Source organism: Scatophagus argus, chromosome 21, assembly GCF_020382885.2.
Source record: "Scatophagus argus isolate fScaArg1 chromosome 21, fScaArg1.pri, whole genome shotgun sequence".
Lineage (NCBI taxonomy): Eukaryota > Metazoa > Chordata > Actinopteri > Scatophagidae > Scatophagus > Scatophagus argus.
The window spans coordinates 16,969,431-16,996,523 of NC_058513.1; the positions used below are offsets into that span (position 1 = coordinate 16,969,431).

The following is a 27,093-nucleotide window of genomic DNA, read 5'->3' on the forward strand; positions in this document are numbered from 1 at the left end:
AAACAGCGAGCCACTCTGTTGTACACGACCCATTCGGCCACTGTGGGTGATTTTGAGGCAATCCCACAATCACTCTGATGCTGCCACAAGTACTCATGAGTACACCAAATGTGTATTAACCCACAGCTGAAGATGTAGAACTGGCTTTGGGTCTGAGCTGCAGACTGGAGGACCAAGAGAACGGGACCCACACGTTGCTGGTTTTCGGTCTTTTAATGGAATTTGTTGACAATTTTATGCCAAGTTACAGATAAATCCTGTCCAACAGTTGAACTGCGAGGGAAATGCTTTCGATCATATTTGATCAGAATCAGCTTCATTAGCAAATTATGTGCACAGTTTGACTGCAGCTTAAAGTTGCCCTCAGTGAACAGCTGCAAGAACAGGAATAGACATTCAGCTAAAAGCTATTTTAAAAAGTTGAAGCTTTATTTATTTATTTTTTTATTTGTCAAACCGCTCTGCAAATAACTCGAGTTTACACTTTGAAAATACATGCAGCACGTCTGCCAAAGTCAGATGCTTTGCTTGCTTGAGCCTTCTGTGAATCCGTGAGACGTTCCCAGTGACGAGGAGGCAAAGAAACTATTTGATGAAGGTGAGTTAGTTAGCGATTCAAAGTGCAATATGGGTGATTTACTAAAAAGAGTTAACAAAAAAAAGTAGAAAGAGACGCATAAATAAAGCCAAAACAATGAGCGGCTAATCCAAAAAAGGTCATAAAGGAAAGATTAAAAATAAATAATTAATAAATAAAAACAGGACTAATATTATTAAGACTTTGCATTTTGTTTATTGATGATTTTCTGCTGTTTCCGACCGTTCGAACGTGGCGTTTTGCAGCGTGTCTGGTGTCGGGGGAGAGTTTAGAGTCAGCTTTGTGTTTTATCTGGCAGCTCAGCTGGGCCGGTGCAGCTGCATGGCAGCTACTTCTCTTCGGGGCTGCCAGTCAAAAACAGCCCTATAAATGCTATTGTGCTCACCTGATTGATCTTTCACAGGCCCAGCGCAGGCCAGACAGGCCGACTGTGGAGGGGAATGGCAAGGAGTGGTCGGCGAACAAACAAGCGAGCCAGTGTCTGCGGCAGAGGAGGCTGGGCCGCAGGTGGCGAGGAGGCACACTTGGGTTGGCGAGCTGGCCCTCGTCACATGCCAGCAGTGACATTTCCTGACTATGGCTATACAGAAGCAGGCATCCCAGCAACGGTGCGGCGTTCCTGGGGGAATGAAGAACAGGCCTTGGGCGGATTTTACAGCACACAGCAGGCAAAGGAGGCGGCGAAGAACGGGAGCGTGCATACGTGGACACGTGCACGCACACTTTGTCATAAACACACTCATAAAGATCTCATCCTCCTTCACCTCACACACATTGCAGACACCTCCACTGAAGCTCATCTGTTGCTGAGAGCAGGCGGGGCTGGACCGGGGCGACTGAAGCCTGTCTGGGGTGTTGACTGAGCATCACTGCCAGGAATTCCACAGGGGTGGTGCTCGGGTGGGAAATCGGCCGACTTGTCTCTGTGGTCTAAAGGCCCGGCAGGCAGTGACGATCCCCTGCGCCAGCCTCAGGAGCACATCGCCAAGAGGTGTAAATCAAAGACCTGGAACATCTCCCTGCTAACAACCAATCATGTCGACAGAAGTGACTCACAAATCAACTCGTGTCTTTGTCGTGAGCGCGGGCTGAAATACTGTATGCTCACTGTTTAGGTGATCTCTCATAATCAGGGCACTGATGTGCGTGTCTGGTCAGGAGGAAGTGCTCCTGGCGTTTTTAAAAATCATGCAACAAACATAGCTGGCTCTAATGTGCCTGGAGTTATTTTCAGGTACGTATTGTTTGCTGAGGAAATATTCTCCTGGATGTAAATCAGGCACTGTAGGTTTCACGCCGGCAGGACACGAGACAGTCCTGGGGGGTGTCCAGATTTGGCAACACGGCGCGGTAAGGATGTGTGATAATTCAGGAAACTTACATGGAATTGATTATTTTTGGTCCTGTGGAAGAGAAACTGGAAAGGGTTTGTCTCTGGGTACAGACACGCAAGCGAGCCACAAGGCCATGTGAAACGACGGACTGGCCTGTGTTTCACACACTGAGTGTTTGCATTAGGAATCATTTTTCAGTTGGCGTGGCACGGGAAAGAGGCTGCTCTTCCTCCAAACAAACCAGGGCTCTCTGCCCGGGAGTAAGTCCTGTTTGTTTAACCGGTGCTGCAATGCCCAGGATTCATAACGAGGACTAACGTGATCCATGTAGAGTGACGGAAGTCCCGTGATCGACGGCTTTTTGTTTCCTGTTTCTTCTGTGAGTTTTGAAGAGAAACTTTAAGCGAGCAGAATGTCAGAATTGAAAGCAGCTGTATGCTCACATCATGAGTGGATCACACCAACAGAGACTTACCAGCCCACTCTGCAGCTCTACGAAGCATTTTAGAGTCTATCAACTCTTTCTTTTGGTTTTCGGGTTCAGTTCGGTGTCACCACCCTCATCGGCCTTGTGTCCGGCAGCACCAGGCGGCTGTTTTCTGTACCACAGATTGAAATTTCACTGGTGAGCTGGTGGAGACCAAAACCAGACCTACAAGGAGGGTGAACATTGGACTTGCATTCGTCGGGTGACCAACTGACAGTCGATGCTGTGCTGTCGCTCTGCGTCAGTATGAACTGTGACAGTTAAGTTAAGTTTGTCATATCAGTTTAACGGAGGACAACATGTCAGAGTTCACAGCTTGTTTCTGCTGCCCAAAAGCAGTCAAACAATAATCTGTTTTAGATAACTTTATTAAGAATGGCATTCAGTGTCAGAGCGGCATATTCATGTATATACATAAACGTTTTGTGAGTGAACTTTTTTAAGGAGATAAAATGTCTTATCGAAATTCAAAGTAAAAGCTCTGAGAAAGAATCAACGAAGACAAAGTCGATTCGTGGGCAGGAATTTCTACGTCGCTGCTCGTGGACTGAAGCCACGCGGTTCGGTCTGTGTTTTGGCGCCGCCTGGCAAAGCAGAGCGACGCTTGTTATGGGAATCCATCACCGTCACGGCGGGTGTGTGGCGGCTGCACGCTCGCTGCGGACGGAGCCGCTTGATGAAGACGACCGAATCCGAGAGCTGATAATCATCGACGGTTAAGCCAAATACAAACTTCAGCTCCGGAGCCTGGCCGATGTTTTGATGGGAAATCAAAGCGCCATTAAATCCACATCAGTCATGTAGTGGAGGGTCAGACGGGTTGGGATCACAGAGTGTTAATCAAAGACACGAAATCAGAGTTTTGGTGAACTGTTTGTTTGTTTGTGCGCGCTGCTCGTGGCTCGTGGCGTCGAAGTTAAGACTCAACTTCCCCCATAAAACCACGTTCGACATCTAGAGCCGATGAAGATCACGTGACGGAATCAAAAACCCCAGAACAAACACTAAGTGGACCTTAATATTTTCATACACTCAATATTGTGACAGCCCAGAGAAGAAAACACCGTGTGTGTGTGTGTGTGTGTGTGTGGGTGTTTCAGCCACGCTTCCGGTAAGCCCCTGTGTGGTGTCCTTGTTTTTATCAAACATCTTCACTCGCTTATCAGCCACCATCAGCCTTATCAGGAGCGAGGGAGGAGTGGGAGTGATGGAGAGAGGGGAGAAGCTCCAGAGAGAGGAAGACGAGAGGTGTTGTCGACAGGCCGTCCAAACAGCACCCCCCAACACACACACACACACACACACACAGGCGGGCTCAGCCTCGGGCTCCTTCTGTCTTCCTTCTTCTCCTCGCACCTCCTCATTCTTTCATTCTGTCTGTCCTCAGCGCTTCTCTCTGAGTATTTCTGTCCGTGTGTCGGTGCATTCCGGCGCACCTCGCTCCCTCGTCCCGCCGTAGCGGGACCAGCTGAGGCTATAATGACATTTCACTCATCCATCAAGGCCGGCCAGCTTTGATCAATAAGCACTTTGAGTCCACTCCACAGCACCGCACTGAACTTAAAATGTCTCCCGTCTGTCTCTGTCAGTGCTCATCTCTGTGCTGACAAAGCTATATTAGACTGGATGACTGTTACAATAGATTTCACAATGCGCGCGTGTGTGTGTGTGTGTGTGTGTGTGTGTGTGTGTGTGCTGTAAGTGAAAGACATGGCGGTGATGTATGGCAGCTGCTCGTGTTTTTTAAAATTTCAATCCATCTTAAAGCATCTGAAGAAGGTGTAAACCCTGAAACAGCGCGCCTGTCTCAGCACAACCCTGAACGTATGACTGCGTAGGCTGTTTTATTTCTTTTTCAATTTAAAGGCCTCAACCACACGTCAGGTGAAAAACACGCATGCGTCCCAAACAAGCGTTTGTTGTTTTTGTTTTTTTTTCCTGTCAGTTTTTTACTTCGGAGGTTTTTACTGCACTTACTTGAGCTCACGTCAGTGTTTTCACATGTGAGAAGTTGGTTTCACACACAGGGAGGCGTGAGAGGGGATGATTCACACGCAGCAAATGTCATTTTCAGACGGAAAACAGGAAATTTTGTGCCCAAAAAGCTCATGTGTCTTGATGTCACTGATCACGTGTTTATTTATTTATTTTGTGCAAAGGCAGAGATTTGCCAGCACTGCGGTCACAACACAATAATGTTGAGTCATGCTTTAACATCTGACTCAGGCCATCCAACCATGAGCACAAACTCCTTCCATTTTCCTTCCAGTTCGTACAAGGAGGAGGCCTTAGCATAAGCAGACGCAGCCTTTTTCTTTGGTGAGCTCTCCGCACAGGCCTCTGGTGTGGCTTTGAGCGGTAATAAAACATTTTTCTTTCTCTGCCTCTTTCGTTGGAAAGATTTTGAGCCGCCAGCAGCTGTGACAGCAGCCCTGTGACGCCGTTTTCAGCAAAGCGCTTTGAGCTAAATGCTAACACGCTCACAGTGAGGTGACTTTTAGCAGGACTAACGTTTATGTATTATTATATCCTGTGGTGATCGATTAAGTAATCAATGCAAACACAACAGTTTGGATTAAATCCAGAACATTCAGGAATCACTAAAGTCCCACCATGAACAGGCTACAAGAAAGGAGTCAGAGTTAGTGGGATACATCCTGTAGGGACCACGAACATTACTAATAATTTAAACTAATAACTAAACTAATAATTTGACAAAAAAAAAATCTATAGGCAGTCGAGGCATTTCAGTCTGAACTAATGAACCAAACAATGGACATCCCAGAAACTGCTGCACTAATGTGGGTTTCTCTTAAAATGGGTCCATGTTTACTCGTTTTGAAGCTGCATGTGGTGTAACAGTGGAATAATGTGGAGTTTTGCTATAACGTCTGGGATCAAAGGAGCTAACTGATGGAAAACAGAGTCAAATCTCAGTCCGCTTGTTGCCGACTGTCCTGGCATATGACGCCATATCACACAGCCTGAGTGTGCAGAGCGACTTTCCTTCCTCTGATTGTTTCATCTGAAGGATTTTTAGAGGCCAGACATTAAAGAATCCAGTATTTAACCCAAGAAAGGCTGAAAAATAAACTAAACTTAATGCAACTTAGGTTTTAGATTAGCTTTCTAATCTAATTTCAAATCTAATACTTTTCTTAGCTCACATGGTTACAGAAGAGTTTGGAAAGGGGCTTAAATTTAATGAAACACCCACCAAACAAGCATAAATGTTTGCTGTGGTAATAACCTGGAGCCAGTCCTGTTCAGTGCTGGCTGCTCAGCACAGGCCTGATGTAATACTTACAGCCTGTCCTGTATATCTAAATGTACATCTAAATATCATTAAGCAGGAAACAACATGTCCAGTATCACCTGTTATGGAGATTGGATCAGATATCAACAGAGGAGGAAGAGGAGTGTGAAGCTAAAACTTTGTTTCCTGTTTCCTGACTTCCTACTCTTAAAGCGAACAAAACATCTTCATCGTTTGGCGGTTTAGTTTCAATAAGCAGCGAGCCTTTCCTCATTCTGCTGGTCTGCTGGTCACAAAGCTTCGTGGAGAACTTCAAATCCTGTGGTTTTCGTGGGGTGTAGACTTTGAAACCGCAAGAATGTAAGAGTGCATATTCCTGAGCTGATCTGCTGTCAATGCACAGCCTGCAGCCGCGGCCTCCACCTTTTCCTGCTTTATCACTGCTTTTCACGGGGAGAGGAGCTTCAGACATGAAATGAGGTGGACAAAGTGAATTTCTTTGACTTTGTCCGGGCGGAAAAAAAGAAAAAGCGAAACATGTCAGGACTTTCGTGCCAGGGCAGGTTTTTTATGAATGGACGCCTCCCCCCACCTCCAACTTTCCCTCTCTCTCTCTCTCTTTTTGTGAATGAAAAACAACTGGAAAATCCAGTATAAAAGCCCGCAGCCTGCCGGGAGATGATTGGCTGCTGAGGCGCATGCTCCGCCCACCGTTGCTAGGATCCCGGCTACCGGGCTTCTGATTGGCTCACAGAGGGAACCGAGACTTCATTCATAAGTCAGTGTATTCATGCGGACAAAGGCAAGAAATTCGAGCCCCTGAAAGAGGAAATCCACCAATCACGAACCTCGTCTGGCCCGATCAAGAAACCAGGTCTCGCTGTTATCCCCGAATCACGTCTGAGAGAAATGACAGCACAGCTGGCGCCCGAAGATCACCTAACCTGAACACAAACACACTTAAACTCACCTAACAGCACGAGTCATTTTTTAAGCCGAAATAAGGTTTGGTTTTTGTCGCCGCGACTCGAAATAAACACAACATCTGTTTCCCGTCACAGCCTCGGCGCTGGACTGCTTCCTAGAGAAAGCAGGAGCCTGGCGATCCGGGCAGACGTGGCAAAAAGCCCAAGAAAAACGGCCTACAAAATAACAGTCAGAAGTCACGCGCGCTTTCGGATCCGTCCGACATGTTTGGAAAGCAGACTGAGGCCCCCTCGCAAATAAAGCCAAAATAAAAGTGCATTACTCTGCAACAAAAAATAAACAAACAAATAAATAAAACGGGCAGAAATTGTTGCATGTAAAAGTAGCTTCACCTGAAATTATAATGTGACGAGCCTGTCTGTCACACACACAAAAAAAGAGATTTGTAGAGCGGGCAGCAGCCCGCTGGGTAATCACTCGCCATCACTTCCCCTCGGCGTTTTTTGTGAATGGAGCTCATTATGCATGCAGCCTCCACGCAGCTCCATTCACAAGCTGCGCTCCCTCCTCTCGCTGCAGGCTGCGTGGGTCTCACTCAACTCAGCCTAAATGACCACAAACGGTTAACGGATGGATTATAAGATGGATGGATATTTGGACCAGCAAGTGCCTTACACTTTAGCAAATGTACGTATGGATGAACTCTTTGTGTTACTTCCGTTGCTTTTCGCCCGCTTTCTTGCGTTTCTCTGTCGCTTCTCTCGCCTCTGCACGAGTTTTGTGCCGAGGCAGCAGCTGCGTGTGCGCGGTGGAAAACTAGTTCTCACCCCGCTCGAAACGAGCTCAAAACCTCCACAAACTAAAGCCGAGCGACAGTGTTGCATTTAGTGTTGTTTGTCGGCGGGTTTCTGCTGCGCGGTAGCCCGCTTGAAGACCGTGTCAAATGTGTGCCAAGTGGTCACTTTCTTCAGACGCAAACAGCTCGTTTGTTTTTCCCAGCTTGCCTCCACAACTGGGAAATGTGTTGTTTTCTGAGGAGCTCCGTGTCCACGCACGGCTGCAGGAGGCTCTCATTTGCAGCTCATTATAAATTATTGTTACTATCATTATTACTTGTTGTTGTTGTTGTTGTTTTTTCTTCTTTGTCAAATGTGCCCAAGTGGCGACCGCACTTTCCGCATGCCACATTAAACATGGCATGCAGTCTGTGTCTCGCTTCTCCTGTTAACATCTGTGCGTTTTTTGCAGAAATCGCATGGAAATGGGCCCCTAAACAGACTGTTGATGGCAGCGAAAAGGAAATGCGTGGACACAGAATTACCCCCTCAGGAATCTGAAGGTAAGGTAGTGGACTCTCTCACTTCTGGTGGTCTCTTTTACGTGTTTACATCAGGGTGATGTCAGTCACTGCTTTTAAGTCACATAGTAGTAAGTCAGTGGTCACTCTGCTGTGTGCTCACCATACACTCTTTCTGTTTTATCTCCCTGCTCAGACCTCTTCCAGGATTTAAGCCAGCTCCAAGAGACATGGCTCACAGAAGGTGAGATTTGCCTGCAGGCTGTTTTTCTCCACATGTGTGCTTTTCTGTGATGGTTTCCTCATTGATAACGAATCAAGAGGCTTGATGATGTGTCTGTCTGGAAAGACTGGGGATCGCAGACCCGTGAAGAAATACACCATTGTATCATCTTCTAAATTGCACTGATCTCTTGAGCTGTGATGTGGCTTTGGTGAGGAAGATGACCTCCTTAGTTCAGCTGAATCTCACTCCAAACTTTCTGATGCAACACACATGCTCACAAACCATACAACACCAAAGAAAAAGGAGGCCAGAGAGAACACAGACGGGACATTATTAGCTTTGAGCATGTCCTATTTTGGCCATGTTGGCATGTAGCATGCGTGCCTGCCAGCGGCCAATGCAAACAAACAGGCTATTTGGCTTGTGTCACTCAAAGGCACATAGCAATGAAATGAGGCCCAGTCGGAGGCGTTTGTCAGCTAGTGGACTTAATAAGTGCAATGATGATGTGAGCCCTAATAGAGTAATTATACTCTGTGTCAAGAGGCGGGAAACAACACGAGTCGTGTTTGTTGGTGCTAACCTGGAGCCCAGCAGTGGCAGGACGGCAGTGAAATGTGCTTAAAGCTGCGAGCAGAGAAATGAGACCTGCACCAGGAGGTGTGAATTTTGTTGTGTTGGTAGCTTTGATGTGCTTTGATGTGGAGGTTTAAAGGGAAACGCCACTGATTCCTGACATTTAATGTGAACCACGTCGACCTGATAAATCCTGTTCAAAGTGCCCCTCCACTGAAAAACAAAATGTTATAGTGTCTTATCGTTCCTTCACTGTGCAGAGTGCGCACAAAGTCAGTTTCCACGTTCGTCTGATGAAGGGAGGACGTGTGTGTGCGCTCACTTTAAATCTTGAGTTTAAATCGTGCTTGTACAAGAGATTTTGTGGCATCAGAACCTCTCAGGAAACCAGTCAAGGTCCACCTGGCACAGGTCTGATGTGGAACGTAAGAGGACTGTGGACTTCTCTGTTATCTTCTGTCTTGTCGTTAAACCTTTGAGACCGTATTTGCATATTATACTTATAATGAGGGAGAAGCAGATGATTTTAATGTCTTTAAATATCTTCAAGTTATGGCAGACGTCATTTTAGATTCCAAGAATCTGCTGTTCTCATGACACGAGTTCGCAGTCCACGTCTGCGTTTTGCTCTGTTTTATTGGCAAAGCAGCAACTTGTAAGCAATTTCTCATGTTTAAAAATAGTCTGTCCCCTTAAAACAGTGCGAGTAAACTAGGGAAGTGAGACATTTACAGTCAGAGACAATGTGGAAGAGGTTTGTTCTGCCCGAAGACCAGATATTTAAACAGCTGAAAGTGCTGATGGCGGACAAAGCTGAGTCCACGTTAGCTTTCTCACCTTTTCTCATGCAGCGTCAAAAACCAGCAAGTTGACTTCACACCAGCGTCTCACTCACACAGACAAAGACGCCAATAAAGCTGCAACAATGGGTGTCGCTTCAAAGTTACTCGTATTCACAGGTTTGACTGTGGAGGCTGCACTTAAAGGTTCATTTCGCTCTAAAGCGAAAGCTTTGTCTCACTTGAATTCCAGTGGGAAACTTTTTGGATAATTTCACATGGTGCTCGAAGCTTTGATAAAATAAAAACATTTTAATTGGAACTACTTTCTTGCAAGGAAATTGTCCCTCTGAAAACAGACAACAGCAGGGGACAGCGTTTCAGGGAGGAGGGCTTACTGTTGATTTGTCATTTTTCATCAGTATAAACAACACAAACTACATTACATCCACCTTCGTTGTGTTGAGGTGGCAGCAGCACTCAGAGATGAACTTAAAAACCCTTGCAAGTAAAACCCAAACTGTCTGCAGGGCGAGGTTACACTGTGAGATAAATATGTATTTTCGTCATTTTGGTGAACCAACCCTTTTAAAAGGAGACTTTTAAGTACTAAATTTACAAATTGGGTGGCAGCCTCTTGTTGAGTCACACAGAAGTGAACAAGACCAAAGAAACAAAACAACTGGCAGGAGAGAAAGATGGAAGTGTAACTTTATCAAAGTGTTATTTAACCCTAAGTCCTGGCTTGTTTTCAGCTTCCCCAGCTTAGACCTCTCCTTTCCTGCTGCATTAATTAAAGACCTTATCAAGACTGATTGCAGTTGTGAGGGATTCACCGAGATTGTAAAAGCTGGGTAGCTGGAGGGAGTTTTTGGGTTTTTTCCCCCCCTTTGCCAAAGCAGAGCGGAAGCAAGAGAGAGAGAGAGAGAGACAGAAAGGGTGAAGCAGTGAATGGCAAGAGTTCAGGAGCTTGTCACATCTTGTCTCATTTTGGCCTTTAGGTTTATATGACTGAGGCTGCTTAGCTCCTCCCAGGATCTCCCACTGAGAGGCCGAGAGAGAAAAAAAAAGTCATTCAAGGTGCCTGGAAGCATCAGGGAGAACATGCGTCTGTGCTCGTGTAAACACACTTTCCTTCTTGTGCTGACTTGCATCTCAAAGCCCCTGACGAGGTGTTCCTGGAAACAAATCAGATACACATGCAAGCGCTTCTGCGCACACACAGGAAAGCGCAGAGACGCGAGCACACACCGGCGCTGTGATAGTGTCTGATGCTCATCATCCTCCTGTCTTTCCTGCTCGCCTCTTTATGAGGTCCGGCGTGTTCCGTTTTGGACATGTTGAAACTAGCAGAGATGATTGATTGTTGGATCTGCAGAACGAAATGCCGGCTGCTGCTCTGTCTCATGCAGCAGCTTCACCCCCCACACCCCCACCCTCCCGACCCTCGAGGGCCAAAGACTGAAAAGTTAAAAGGGGGTAATTTTATTATGGTATAGTAAGCCACAGGATGCGACGTTGTATAAGAAATCGAAGTCATTTATCTGAACATGCTCCAAAGCGCCGTGATCCGGTTTCCTCTGGACAGGAAGGAGGAGTGTGACGACAAGAAAGTAGATTTGAATTTCTTATTTCCTCTTTTTGTCCCCTGTCTCCGTTGCTCTGTCTCTCTCTCGAGTTGTGGTTTCTGTGTTGTGTATCGTTGGAAATGGTGGGCGAAGTGGGAGTGAGGAGGCTCTTGAGGTTGAATGCTGGGTCAGATGTCAGTCCAGCTGGGTGACTTACATCCTTTTGGTGCAGATCAGGGTGGATTCTGTAAAAAAAAAAAGAAAAAGAAAAGCTAAAGGAAATGCAGAGATAAATCTACAAGGAAGTCTCCGAGTAGCCCATTATGCCTCTGATTGAGTCCATGATGTTTAATGATACCCATCAACTTTTCCCCACTGATTAGTTTGTACCATGACGTAAGTGTGAGCCCTGTGCAATGGAAACACTTTAAAAAACAATAAAAAAAAACAGAAACTTGTGGAGCTGGACTGGTGCCCGAATAAAAGGTCGCTGGCCTCGGTTTTACTCTGCATTCAGGGTTTGGTTGTTAATTCTCACTCGTGGGTGAATTTGACCTCCTCACCCCTCGTAGGGTGTTGGCAGTGAAATGATTTGGGCTTTTCAACCTGTCTGTGTGACTCAATGTCCGAAGCTCCAAGAGGACAATTGTGAATGTGTTTGGATTCCTAAATAAATAAAAAAAAGAAAAAGAGCTGTACAATAGTGTCTGTCTGCTCTGCTGCACCTGGGCTTGGCACCACTGACTGCGCCTTTTCAGTTCGATCCTACACCAGTTTCATTATAAGAGAGTGTCAAATCGAGGCCGGTGAAATTCTACACCACTGCAGGTCATTATGTGTGAGATCAAGACATCACACACACCACATCGCTGCATCGACTCGTCTGTTTTTGCAAATCATTATCAGCTCGTCTCTGCGCCTCCCAGGCTGTCATATGGACTTTTCTTAATGGGGGGAAAAAGCGACGCGATCTGCAGAAAACAAACGAATTCAGCGCTGATTTGACAAGAAGATCTAAGAGGGGCTTTAACCTTAACCTGCTCTTGTTTCACCCCCCTCACTTCTCCTCTTGATCAGACACTTGAAGGTTTCCTTGTTCTCGATTGTTCTCGAACTACACAGCAGACGAAATCCAGACTACTTTTTTAGTTTGTCCCCGACACTTTGGGACAGAGAGAAGTTCAATCTGAGCAGCAGACAGGATTTCACACATTTCCTCACTTGTTTTGCCAGAACAGCCTGTTTAGTCTGTCTGGATTTCTACACTGGAAAAAGAAAGAAACTGGTAAACGGCTGGTAGCACAGACTTCATCCTTTGGTGTCTGTAAAAAAGGCAAAGAAGGCAAAAGTTTTGATGAAGAAAAGTGGCGTCGTGAAATAAAATGGTGGCTGGGGAAAATAAAGTTGTGAAATGTGGAAAATGGGACTCCATACATGACGGCCTTGTTATGGTGTCTGATGTCAGGGCGGCAGGTTGACATCTGTGATGCAATTCAGGAGCTGCAGTATGTGTTCCTGTGCACTGATTTATGTGTGATAAGTCGTATAAGTCGCCTGAATGAGGCCCAGTCGGGCTCCGTCTCCAGTTTCAGAGAAGAGGAAAAAGAAAGACAGAATGAGCACGGGAATCAGAGAGGGAGAGAAATGTTAAGGTTGGTTTTCTAATAATGACGTTAAACTTATGGTTTCTCTCTTTTTTTCCTTCTATTTTCAGCTCAGGTTCCTGACAGCGACGAGCAATTTGTTCCTGATTTCCATTCTGAGAACTGTGAGTAGTCTGCTCTCGATTTCTGTCTCTTCTGTCTGTCTGTGTAAATGCACATCAAATAAGTTGATGCTCCAAAGATTTTCTGACCATATATTGGATAGATCAGATCCTACTGTGATCTCATTGCTTATTCGATCAGATATTCATACAGACCTTTCAGCTTTGGCCAGTTAGTCTGCTCCTGTACTTCCAGCTGAAGTATGCATGTCATGAGAAAGTGAGGACGACACCAGCGGTCAAAACTGGACTGTGAAACCGCCAGAGGCTTAGGTGGGGATACTGTAACCCGCTGATGTTACAGTAATCTCTTTGGCAGACAAAGCTATGCAGAAACAGAAGGCCTAATGAGCCAGTCATCATGAGGTGAATTTGGATGCTGGCGTTATGTGCTGCCGTCATCCATTTGCATGCCTTTGAAAAGCTGAATGGGTACAGCCCAGGAAACCAGTAAAAAAAAAAAAAATATTCAGGGCCCAGGTACAAAGATGGCCCTTTGTGCACATAGGAAGGTGTAAAATGGAAAAGCAAATTCCTTGGCTGTGCAACTGAGCAGCTATTTGAATGACTTTCTCTTTCTTGTTGTGTGTTTTAACAATGGTGATTCAGGATCTGGGTGGGCGTGTGTGTGTGTGTGTGTGTGTGTGCGGCATTACAAACCGTTTTTCCTGCCCCATTCAACACATACTGCAGGCTTCCCCCTCTTCTCTTTAGCAATGACACTGAAATGTTTTGGAAAAGAGAACTTGAAGACGAATTACCTCGTCCTCAAAGTCAAACTGACAGCTCTCAGTCCCGGCCAAAGGCACTTCCTCTCTGTGAAAAACCCATGTGTCATTTGTGTGTAAACATCATGTGATTTAAGCGGCTCCGAGTCGCAGCTTCTCGGCCGCCCGGCGACACATGTCCTGTGCGATATTGTCACTCTATGTTGGCCAACAATGCAGAGGAGGAAGTGCAGATGAACCCCGGGGCATGCGGGGGCCATGTCTACTTAACCCCCTGACCTGTCAGCCAATCAGCTGTCAGGCCTCTGCTAACCGTTGACCAGGGTATGATTTGCAGGGTCACGGGGGCTCCACTTTGACGGGCAGCTCACTTAAACACGGCAGAGACACTCCCGCGTTGACAGACAGTGTCCCTGCTGGTCACAGTCAATAGCCACAGAGCGTCTTTATTCAGCTTTGACTTCCAAATAATTGAAGCTGACAAGCGACCATAAATATATTCATCTTTGTGTTTGTTCTACGGCCTGTATGCGGTCTATTAAAAGCACACAAAGGCTTATCTTTTTCCCATACTGAACTGAGAGGGCATTCTCAGTGTCTGGCGTACTTTTACAAACAGGTGACTCACCTGTTTTGGAAACTCTAGCACATGAAAAAAGAGCATAAAGCAAAGCCTTAATCCCAGGTGACCGGAATATAATTGAGGCTTGCATTGAAAACGGCGCCCTGGTAAAATTAAACGTGGTTGTTTACTGAGTCAGGTTGTTACCTGCAGCGGGTGTGGTGTTGACGGAGCCACTGTAACAGGGACGCAAAAACAACACTGGGACATGTTGGAATGCTAGATTAGGTAAAAGGAGGCGGCAGAGGAGGGATTGTGCAATACCTGCACATCTGGTAAATCTATCTCATCTGGTCCATTTTCCCTCAGTTCACAGCTAACAAGCACGCTCTGTCTGCAGGCTGCCATTGAGGGGGGTTATGCAAACATGCAACTTTTATGTACTTGCTGACCTGTGTGTGTGTGTGTGTATTTGAAGCTAACTGAGCCACTGGTGATAACAGCACCATAGTTTTTCCATTGGCATATTCTGCATATTCTCTTGCTTGTCGGCAGGACGGGAGGATTAATCTTTGGTTTTCGGGGCTGACAGCACCTTCAGGGGTTACGCTCGTCTGACGCTATGCTGTCGGACTGATTCCTTTGTCTGTTTGCTGCCTGCGGGGGAGAAACACATGGAGGTGTCAGTCAAATTTATAGCGCTCATACTTAATTAGAACAGTTTGAACATGCCACTACTTTGCTTTGTGTGTGTGTGTGTGTGTGTGTGTGTGTCAAGAGCACTGAAAGGCCTCGGTCAGAGCGTTTCACCGAGGCATCGCCTGCGCCGAGAGCTCGTTCTTCTTTGTCCAAAGTATGTTGTTTACACTTGGAGCAGCTCGAGAGATGTGACCCATTCATAAATTTTCTTCCCTGCGTGCGTAAAAGGAAGTGTGCCTCCTCCTCCCCCTCCCCCCTCCTCCCCTGTCTCTCTCTCTCTCTCTCTCCCAGTCCTCTGCTGCTCTCTCCTTCAGTCTTCATTCATAAAAAAGCCCTACAGTACTACAGACCCCCCTCCCCCTCTCTGGCACCCCCCCTCCTCTCCAAGTGGATACTCCAAACCCCTCCCTCCCTTCCTGTGTCTGTACAAACTAAGTTGAATTTAAAAATCTGGACCCCCCTCCCCTCCCCTTTCCCTTTTCTCTCTGCACACACACTGAGTGTTCCAAGATGTGAACTAATCCAGCGATTTCAGAGCTGTGTGGGACGACTGTTTAGTTTTGTGCCTTGCAGTAATTATATAGGAAGTTGTGGCTATAGAATGGCGTTACAGTGCTTTTCGGAGAGCAAAGCTTAGTGACGGAGAGGAAAGCCAGAAGAGGGGGGAGAGAGCGGGAGGGAGGGAGCAGAAAAAGAAAAATGTGAAGGCGAGCTTCGTCAAAATCTCCAGTCATCTTTTTTCCTTCTCACAGCTGCCATTTAATTCGACTGTTAAAGTACATGTCGTCATGTAGATTCTTAGTTATTTTAAATGCTTTGTGTGCAGTAAGTTTCTGTTCATGCACAATTAATTTCAGGACTAACTGTTTAGTCTGTGAAATCTCAGAAAGTTGTGATAAAGGTTGATAACAGCTTCCAAATGTCCACACCTTCAGATTGTTTGTTTTGTCTCACTAACAGTCCAAAAACCCAAAGATGTTGGGTTCACTATCAGATCAGAAAAGAAGACCAGCCAAGTGAGATGGTAGAAGCAGGTCATGTTTACCGGAGCTGCTTCCCGAAGTGACTGCCTGATAACCAACAGAGCTGCAGATGTATGTGGAAAGAACAGAAAAGGTTCTCAGCTTTAACCAAATCCTCGCAGCAGTTTGTCTCTGGCTCTGCGTGTTCTGCTTTGTCATGAATTTGCAGCCTTCTTCTTGTTTGGGTTGTTTTTCTGGATCAGAACTGGCCCAATCAGGCCCTGTTTGGAGCATGGGGCGATGGGTGACTCCAGCCCCTCCCCCTCCGACTCCCTCTCTCCCCAAAAGAGAGACATGCAGCTCTGTGTTCTCGACTTTCCAAAATACAGCTGCTATGCAACAAAGTGTGCAAAAACAGCCCAGGTGCCTGCCAGAAACGCGTGGATACCGCTCGCTTTCCCGCTCCGGGGAGGCCAGGCTTGTGTTGGTCGCGGCGTTTTGTTTTGCTCATGAGTAAAATGGTTGATTTCTCTAACGTGAACAGATGATTTCTGTTGACGGCGTCTCATCCACTCGCTCAGGCAACACGCATAAACACACTTGGCCTGATGGACACACACACACAGTTTTATGAATGGCTTACTTGTGAAAGACTGGCTGAGGCAGCACATTGAGTTAAGGGGAGTGAACCTTCATTCATGGCACTGAGGGGGACGTTACTCCAACACTAACACATATGAGAGGCGACATCCTATTTTTCTGTCAGCCTTCTTCTGTCTACAACATTTTTTTCAAGATCTGACCTTTCACCGGGGAGCATATAACTCACTTTTTCTCCCTCCTTTGATGCAGTCACATCTCTGGTTACCCCAGGGTTTTAGAGAATTTAGTTTGAATTCGTTTTCAGGTTAGGATTCTGAAAGGTTCACAGCCCTACTTAATCATCTTTAGTCAATCAAATCCAATGAAAATGGGTTTGTAAAGACCAAGCCTGCAGAGTAATAGGCATTTAACAGCTTCCAGTGGGGGAAGTAAAAGCTGCACTCCTGCGTGTTGGTTCAGAGCAGCTCTGTCAAAGCTGGGGGGCCACGGGGATTTGAGCCGGGCAGCACAGCCCGAGTGTCAGCAGCACAGCTTTGTGAATGGACGGCAGTGTGTGTTTTATTACAGGAGAGTGAGGGGAGGTTTGTGTGTGTGTGTGTGTGTGTGTGCTCGTACATCCCTGTGATGCTCATGCGTGCCTGTGCATTTCTGTGTCCGTGTTGGTGCGTTTCCTGCAGCTCTGCTCTCTGCAGCTGGAATGTTTTCTCTTTTCGAAAGCGAACTCGGACCAAAGAGGGGACCAGATGCTGTGAAAAGAGACGTGGCGAGGCCAGCAATAGTTAAATCTGAAGCAGTCGTTAATAAAAAGAGACGGGGAGTGTGACAACTGTGCATACATGGCAGCGATGGCTTCCAGCTTAGACATCCTGTCTGTTGGCAAACTGTCACGAGGTTTAGGTTTTCGCCTCCAGTTTTGCTGGAAAGATTGTACTCAGATTAATTGGCGAGATCCAAAAATGCAGCGATTTTGGTAAAAAGAAGTCAGAATGAGAAGCGTCTGACAGATTGTAAGTTTGGCTGGCCAGGATTCAGCCACCCATCACGGGTTATAGACAAGCTTCCAAAGTCAGTTTTGTCTTGCTGTGCTTGTGCGCAGTTTTATTGTGCAACTTTCCCAAACCAACAAGCAGCTGGCCAGGTGTGCAGAGGTGTTTTAAGTCTTTGCTCAGCCTGCAGGCAAATCAAATTTGTTTCTTGAATCAAATCTTTAACACTGACTGTCTGTGAGTCGCTGCATGAATTCAGCTCAGCCGCTTTGATGCATTTTTTTCGCTCTGGACTTGATGTCCTCAGATGTTGTGTTGCAACTACTACTGAAATCTGGAGAAATCGCATTTCAAACCACCTCCAAATGTGGTTTAGATTTCATTTTCACATGGTTCTTTTGCTGTCCAGAGTTTCTAAAATCAATCTGGATACAATGTGGATATGCAAAAAAAAAAAAAAAAAAACACTAACAAAAAAAACCCCTAAAACCCACACTTTTGGGCAGGCGGTCTGGACAAGGACAAAGCAGGAAGGATTTGGGCTTTTGTTCATGTTTTACACAACTTCTGTCACTTTCCATACACGTAGGCCAATGAACATTGAGTAAAGTGTGTGTAGTTATTTGAGCAACGGTCGAGTCTCGTCCCTCCCTATGGGGCAGGCTTTTCACCTCTTTAGTAACAGCTTTGAATACTTTTCCCTTCAGATGTTGTAAGATGACACGTTGGACAACGCAGATGGTTTCAACCCCCGATCATATGACCTCTCCCTCTTTCTTTCCACCTCTGAGTTTGCCGTAACAGCATCACCAAGTTTCCAGACCTTAGCAATTACATGAGTACAGCGTTGTCATAACTGTTAAAAATAATGGCCATAAAATATGAAAATAAAGCCCAAATCCTTCCTTGGCCAGCAGTCACTCTCGGATCTCACTCCGTTTTCCTCTTTAATATGCCTGACAGTCCAACACACACACACACACAGTGCACGTGAGTGGAGGAGGCGGCTGCATGGGGTGGACCTGTAGTAACCTGCTGACACAGTAGGTGTGCAGGGCCAGCGTGCGACCGTATTGATCCTCGCTGATCCAGGAGGAGGAGGAGGATGAGATGGAAAGGGCTGATAGAGGACTTGATAAAGATAAAGCACAGATAAATCAGCATGAAGGCAGATAGGGGAGAGGAAGGGGGTAAGAGGGGGGTCAAACGTGCCGGGAAGCATTACGCTCCAGATCCTGATCAAGAAGCTGAGAGAGGGTGAAAGGGCGATTGCGAGAAGAGCTGGAGGAACTGTGGATGTGGCATGTGCGCTGATAATTTCCAGCAAGGTGTCCCGGCCTTTCTGTGCATGATCTCCTTCTTGATAAGGCAGATTTTACCCAGAAAGAGGAAGTCGACAGCACGCGTACATTCATGCGCTGCCACATAGACGAACAAACAAAAGAAACGTTGCACATGCACGCCCCCTCCCTCACATCTATGATGCCCTTGTGGGCAGCGGGAGCTCATTATATCATTTCAGTAACAGTGTGAGGGTGAATCGATCGCTACATTAAACATTAAGAGGGGACAGCTATATTGGGGGCTGAGGGATTGAGAGCGTGGAGTCAATATTGTGCCAGATTAATTACATCCACCCCTCGCCTGTGACGGGCTGTCCCTCTCGCTGCACATGTCCCGGGACAGGGATGTATTGTATTGGGTCCACTCAACAGCAATGGAGCGGTGAGATTTATGACTGGTCAATGGCCATTTATAAAAAGCCAACTCTGCACAATTGGAAGTGAAGTGGACAATAGGGAAAACGTGAGATGTCAGAACCTTTAGCGATTAAAATTGTGATCCCTTGATGCTGCCAAGACCATGGAAATATGAAGTTTATTATTATATTTTTTCTTTTTTTCCTCAACAATGTCAGGGCTGTGTAAATATACTGTAAAATCTCATTTAGACTTGTTATAGACTTTTTACTTTCCTTCCCCCAGTCTTTTATGTTCTCCTCCATCACATCCTTGCTCAGGCTGAATCCATCTCCATGTATTGTGTGACTGTTTACAGCCCTCTAACAAGAATAAATTAGGATTTTTTGTCAGTGGCCGATATCCTGCACCACCGCTGACTGATCTCAAGGTCACGGCGAAGATTCAGAACTTAGAAGAAGAAGAAGAATCAGCTTTATTGACAGTATATATATTTTTACATACACACACTGAATTTGTCTTCTGCATTTGACCCATCCTTGCTGAACACACACATGCAACACCCGGCAAATTACATGCAGTGAAACACACACAGGAGCAGTGGGCAGCATCAAGCGCCCGGGGAGCATATTGGGGGTGCCTTGCTCAAGAGCACATCAGCCGGCTAATGAAGGGGGGGAGCATTTTATCGCATTAATCACTCCACCACACCCAGATTTTTCCTGCCCGTCTGGTGGGGGAATTGAACCAGTGACCCTCTGATCACAAGCCGCTTCTCCAACCTCTAGGCCACAGCAGGGATTGTTCTGAGAAAAGAAGAAAAGAAAGCTGAGTGTACTTGTTAAGACAAGAACATTCCCATCACTGCAGACCAATCCTGCAACCTGTCTCACAGTTGACAAAAGGGAAGTGAAACTTTGAAGTTTGCAAAAAATGTACTGTGCTGCGACCGTTCACATGATGGGAGTCAGCCATGTATCAGAGATACATCCTGTTAGCCAATGCAACTTGATACACCAAAAGAACATTTTAACGGCCAACAGCTATACGCAAAAAAAAAAAAAAAATCCAATTTGTGAGAAGGGCCACAGGGCTGTCCCGGCCAATCATCCGTCTCGCTGATACCATAGTACTTTCCATCAATCTCGTTAGGCTTGTTTGGCAGGTATCTGACAACCATCCTTTAAATATTCAAGGAGCCTGAACCATTATCAGATGAGAGAGGACGATCTGTAAATCAGATAGAGCAGACACTAATGGAACCAACACTCCTGGGCTCCCTGAGCAGACTGATAGCCGACTGAAGCCACTCTTGGGCCTGTTGGCTCTCAGAGATGAGGATGAGTTTGTCAGAGCTGGCTGGACTGCTCTTCTCTCTCTCTCTGCATCTTCCTGATTGTGCAGTGACCCGAGAGGCACACACACACACACACACACACATGTCCAGCACATGTTTCCATGCACCAGTGGAATGATTGGATACGATCTGCAGTCCAAACGGTCTGGATCGTATTGTACCGCCTCGCTTCCCTCCACTCTCACTGTCTCTCCCTTGTGCTCATAGTTTTTCCACTGAAATATAACTTACAAAACTAAAACACAGTAAATACATTTGGTCAAAGTGGGGTGAAGATCAGAATCAGACTTTTTGTCATTTGTTATATCTAGTGAATTCATGAGTCAACTTGTGATTAACTTGCATACAAAAATAAAAATAACAGTACTCAAGTACTCAGTACAAAAGTTTTGCATTGAAAACTTAATAATCCCAATTAAAATATACCTAAAGTAGCAAAAGTAAAAGTGGACTTTTCAGAATTATACATTGGCCTATTAATTATTATTCATTATTAATGGATTAGTGTGTAAACATCCCTAATGTAAAGATTTTTAACTTGAGCCTGCTACCTTGTAGCAAAATAGCTAATACAGTTAATTGTATTTGTATTCAAACTAAAGCTGTCAAAATAAATGTAATGGAGTAAAAGTATATTATTTGCCTCCAGACTGTAGCACATTAGAGGTATAAAGTGTGGAAATACTCAAAGTATGAGTACCTCAGAATTTTACTTGGGTACAGTATGTTATGTTTTTTGACACCCCTTAATGTTCAGATGTTTAAAATATTGTTATTTTCATATTTGTGCACTAAAAGAAGTTAACAAAATTTAAAAAAAAAGTTACTAAACTAACTTGTGAGATAGCCACTGCTAGCCTTAGCCAAAGCTAAATGTAGGCTGTGGTTTCTCACTTCTTGTTATTTAAACTATTTGATTAACAAACAGTTTAATACAAAGGTTCTCTATCCACCAACGACTTGTCATGCTCAAATGGTAGCTAAATAGCCTAGCTTAGCAGAACAGCAGTTGTGTTAGCTAGCAGTTAGCTATTTTGTGCTGTTACTTGAATCCCACATTTGACACCGAAAGCAATTTGTAGATGTGCTTAATGCTTTCATTAACACATGCCACTGATTTGGGGGGGTAAAAATACGTTTGAGAACTTATGATCTTGTTCTCGTCTTTGCTCTGTTGTTACACTTGGTGTGAAGCTCTATAAATCTGAAACTGTGCTGTCAGCTTTTTATTTTCATCACAATGATTAGTGCCCATAGAAAACGGAGGAACTTACAAAGAAAAACATACCACTGTGTTTAGAACTTTAAAATTACCATCAAAGTATAGGCTATGACTAACTTGTGTTGACAGTCAAATACTTTAAAATTACACTGTTTTCCCTGTTACGCCTCCCTCTCACCACAATGGAGCCATGATTTCAGCTAAGCAGCTAATGTCGTTTGGAACCCATGTGAATCAATAGCTTTCTTTTTAACCTTTAAAACCACCAAGGCCTTATTGGCATCCTTGTTTTTATTGATCCGTCGCCACATAAAGGGGAGAGACTCAGGTGTAGCCTGTCAAGTGTTTCCAGCTTGCTTTTAGCGTTTCCACGCAGCATGAGGCCTCATGATGTACAACACATATCATGTGAGATATGAACCAGATCTCTAGATAGCCCAGAGATGGTTCCTCTCAGAGTTAAGACTTGAATTGTATTTGTATGATTGGACCCATTAAGGGTGTATTTATGTTACGCTCACATGTTCTTTGGTTTAGCAGGATCCAGTCACCCTGTTTGACACTGGGGCTGATGTCCAATGAGTTATTGTGAGGAAGGCTGTCATGCGCTGCAGACTTCCAGAGGCTTAAGACTTGGCCAAGTTGCACATAAACACCCAATGTAAGACTCTCCAGATCCACTGCTGTCTTCAGATTGGAGTTCCCTACACGAGGGCCTTTAATGGTAGGAAATACTCCATCTAACATAAGATGGGGGGAGTTCATAGTGAGGTCTTCTCAAACAGCTCATTCACAAGTGATATTATAACTATTGCTGCAGTTTAATCCCCTAATTTTGTCTCTTTCAGTTCTAATGACAGATGTCAAAATCACATTTCTAACGCTGCAAACTTGATATATAACCATTCTTAGTTATGTGCAAATGAAATCTTTTTTCACAAGCTGTTATGGTAAATCTGTCCGTCAGCGCTGCTGTGTTTTTTAGGAATCCAATAGTGTTTCCCAGCATGTTCACAATACCTCCGTATGGCTCAGCTCAGGGGCCCATTGTGTAGAGAGCGTATGTGATAGTGTGAGTGTGTGTCATCCCTGCTCTTGCGATTTGTTTGCGGTGGGTGTCTGTTGAATGGGACTCCCCCCCCCCCATGTAATGATCCCTCTACTTCCTAAGGCACTCAACCATGACCATCACCTTTCACCCTGCATCCTCCCCTTCTAAGGACTGACATTTACATATGTAAAAGTCAGTCTCCACCCTGTCTTTAGCTGGGGGTCATCTCTATACATAGCCCCCAGAATGTGAGAATGTGGGAAGTGAATGGGTAAAGAATACCTCAAAATAAGTAAAGAGGACAAACAAGTTTGGAGTGAGGAAGAACCCTTTGACCTCATCGAACTGGGACTCTGCAACAGTTCGCCCCCAGTCATACACATCGTCATATATATACTTTACACATTTCTGCACTGCCTCAAAACTGTCCACTTTATAAGGCAACAGCCATTGTGTTCTGTATCTGTCTTTTCACTTCTAAACACCTTTCAGGTTCTTCACACTCTGCACGTCAGTTCATGAACTGACCCTCCCCCTCAGCGACGAAAAGAAACAATGAAATATGAGGATCTCTGTGAAAGGGTGATGTAACATTTAACAAAGTAGTTAGAGGAGGTCATATTGCCCCAAACAAAAGCAGGAAGAGAAGGGACCCCGAAGAACATAACTCTCCCTGGATCCGTTTACAAGACTGCCACTACCTTATAAACTTTAGCAGCAAATTTGACATCATTTGGACAGGGAGATTTACTGTAATTTGCCAGAGAGTTTGTAATAGTTGGTGGAGACCAGAGTTTGTTTTAATTTAAGGACTATTCTTAGAACTGGATGTTAGATTAATTCCTAAATTATGTTTTCAGCCACGCTAGTGGCAGGGGAAACCGACGTCAGTCTGTCACTTATGTCCAGTCTGAAATATCTCAGCAACTACTGGATGGATTGGAATGAAATTTGGTACAAATATTCACTGTTCCCAGAGGATGAATGCTAATGGTTTCTGTGATCGCATGACTTTTCATCTGATGTCACCAAAGGGTCAACACTTTAACTCATCTAGTGAATGATCCTAACATTAACTGAATGGACTGGCAGACAGTTTTGTAGTCTTTAATGATGAGGTTGACATTTGTATTTTTGAGTTCGGTTTCTCAACAACTGTTGGATGGATTGCCATGAAATTTGATTCAGAAATTCATGTTCCCCTCGCGATGGGCTGAAATAACTCTGGTGAACCACCAAAATTTTTAATGCATCAGGCACATAAGTTTATGACTTAAGTTTATTTAGTATGTTTAGTCTATTTTTCCCACTAACAGTTAGGCCTTGTTTGGTTGTTTGTATACTTACTTTTGACTAACCTACACTGCTGTAATGGGCTACTGGATGCTTGAATTTCCCTTGGGATCAATAAAGTATCTATCTATCTATCTATCTATCTTAATACTTGCAAATGCATTGCCATCTGCCTCAGCTGTACTTTGTATTTAGTGCCATTTAGCAGATGTTAGCTTAAACATTAGCACTGTCGCTGTCTCTGTGAGGTACAGCCTCACAGATCTGCTTGCTTGTTGTTCAGATTAGTTTATTAATCAAAATCATAATGTTGATCAGAAACTGAGGATTAAAGTCTGTTGATTTCTTCAGTTTTCTCTTCAACTTGGCGATCTTTAGCTTTACAAATTGTTGTATCCTCAGCCATCTTTGTTGACAGCACTGACAATGACAGGCAAATACACAAACACAAGAAAAAAGCTCTCTGATGTTCATTTATGAGATTAATTAATATTCCATAAAGCTCACACACACACACACAGACACACATGCAGACCGCCTCCATCTACAGCTGACGCCGTTCCCAGGACTGACTGCTTGAAATGGAACATCCTCATAAACCGAGCGCCACATCAAGGGCAATATTCCTGCCAATCGCATTAGTGCCTCGACTTGGCTGCACTGTGAGTGGACTTGTGTGCACTCTCTGAGGATTGTTTGCAGTTCACGACCATGGCAGAGAAAGGAGGGGTGGGGGATGTCAATAGGCAAACACACTAGTATTATTAGTGCTGCAGTCATGTGCCACCCTGTGTACCAGCAGACGAGCTGTCGCAGACCCAGAGGAGGCTGGAATCCCATTGCGTCTGTCTGGGAAATCTGGGTAAATGCTCTCTAATCCTGTTGATCCTCTGCTAAAGCCAACACTTCCTCACCTGCCTGCCTGCCATGGGAGAGTGAGTACAGACCAAAAATAGGAAGGTTATGATGATGAGCAGTGCTGTTTGATTGTTAGGTTATGTTCCTGTTCTCAGTCAAAGGCAAAAAGGTTCGAGTGAAATAAACATCTGAACTGCAACAGGAAGGAATTTTAACTCTTTCAAAGCAGAAAGACCACAAGGATCCTTCATTTTAAGTTCATTTTTTGAGCTCACAGGATTATGTTCATGAATGACAAAACACCAAAAGCTGTTTGGTTTGCAGTCATCACTACTAACACCAACCCTAACCCTGTTTTTTATTTCAATTCAACTGTATCATTTTATTTATTTTTTTAATGCGACTTGAACCCAAAGTGACATCTTAAACTAGCCTTTGTTTTCTGACTAACAATTCAAAATATTCAATTTAGAATCATATAAATAAAAAATAAACAACAAGGAAACAAATCTTAACATTTGAGAAGCTGATTAACTTTTGCCATTTTTAACTTATAAATGCCAAATGATCAATGAAGTCTAATGAAGAAAACACTAAATGAAATGAATCCTTTCAAATCTTTGCTTTTTATATTCCAAAAAACAACCACTATTAAACAACTACTTTCAGCCAACTTCTTCAATTCTGGAGATTTGTGCGAAAATCCAGTGTGCCGGCGTAACAGCAGATAGTCAAGGCTGTTCGTGGTTTATATCACTGTAATCTTGTCTCACTTTTCGTTCACTCTATTCTTCCTCCTTCATTTTTTCACTTTCTGTCTCTCGCCTTAATGGAGCAGCCTCCTCTGGCCTTCATTCAGTCTGCCAGACATTTTTTCTTCTCCTTTTTTTGTGAATGAACGACAGTATGTAATTACCTGGGCTGAGCTTTCAGTGTGGCCTGCTCCGTCAGCTCCACACCCACTGCACGCACACACACACACACACACATTCACACACATAGATTCAGACCAGCCAAGATTGCTAATACACACAACTGAGCACTCTCACACTCTTGCACACACATAAATACAGGCCTCCCCAGCTGGAAGTGCACAGCTGCTGCTGTTTACCCTGTCGGGACCAGAAAAACATCCTGTACAGTTCTCCTGGTGAAAACCTCCCCTCACATAATAAACACAAGCCCTCGGCACAGTTTGAAGCTCCACTTTGGGTGGTTTCTGTGGCCATCGAGGCAAAGGTCCCCTCCAGCAGTGCTGCTTGATAGACAGTTTGGTGTGCTGGAGATTGAGCGGACGCCTTTGGGGAAACATGAAATGGCGAGAAAACGTTGCTAAATATTTCAGACTTTGAGGGAATATGTGTCGCTACCCGTCCTTTCTTTTTACCCTCGTGTGAAAAACAAAGCTGGCAGACGACAACCAACATCTGGATACCAATAGGAAAGAATGCCGAGACGCAGAATCAGTGTATATATGCTGCTCTAATAGAGGTGTGACATTTGCTTTCATCAGTCCACAGACATCTCTCTGGCCCGTGGAGTTGTTTAGCTTTAAGCTTGACTTTGACAGGGGAAGTTTTGGCTGCTGTTGTGTCTGGAAGAGTGAAGAAAAGTGGGTGAGGATACTTCCAAATGACTGCTGGAATGCAGTCGTGTGTGAGCGTGTGTGTCTTTGTGTGCCTGCTCTCCTCAGTGTTTATGTAAGTGTTTGTTTATACGCGTCTGTCTGCTGCCTTGTGCGCTGCAGCTGACGGTCGCTTAAGCGTTTTGGCTGGCACGTAAAAGAGATTCCTGTGCAGACAGAAGTATTCGCTTTTGCCTTTGAGCTTAACAATTGTAGTATCGGGGCAGGGCTGAGTGAGAGAAGAATATAAAAGTCCCGCTCTGTGTGTGTGTGTCTGTGCCAACCACCATCTCTGTTTTCTGTTTACTGTCTCGTAGCGGTGGCATTTCACAGCCCTCCAGTCACTATCAAGAAGGAACCGCAGAGCCCGGGCTCCGACCCCAGCCAGTCCTGTAGCCACAAGCAGAGCTTCAGCTACCCCAGCGGAGAGCAGTGCCTTTTTGCCAGGTACCTCCATGTTCACTGTGTTCAAGCGTATGTACTGCGGTAGCATCTTGTGGGCCTTTTAAAGTGCTCACTGTCCCTAAACCTTTACTGCTTTCAAAGTGCAAGTGCACCCAAATTACAAAAAAAAGACACAATTTCTTAATTGCTTTAAGTGTGTTATATTTGTCCAAAGTTTTGAGATATGATGT

At 44.9% G+C, this 27,093-nt stretch overlaps 1 protein-coding gene across 1 annotated transcript in view; it reads left to right on the forward strand.

The window, feature by feature from the left end:
- The first annotated feature begins 7,058 nt into the window (after positions 1–7,058).
- Positions 7,059–27,093, forward strand: part of etv4 (ETS variant transcription factor 4) — a 29,882-nt gene continuing 9,847 nt past the window's right edge. Inside the window, exons 1-5 of the mRNA XM_046377789.1 lie at positions 7,059–7,289; positions 7,851–7,941; positions 8,096–8,143; positions 12,763–12,816; positions 26,776–26,905. Of these exons, the coding sequence (XP_046233745.1) occupies positions 7,233–7,289; positions 7,851–7,941; positions 8,096–8,143; positions 12,763–12,816; positions 26,776–26,905 (380 nt within the window). The 5' untranslated portion in view covers positions 7,059–7,232. The remainder of the gene's footprint in view (positions 7,290–7,850; positions 7,942–8,095; positions 8,144–12,762; positions 12,817–26,775; positions 26,906–27,093) is intronic.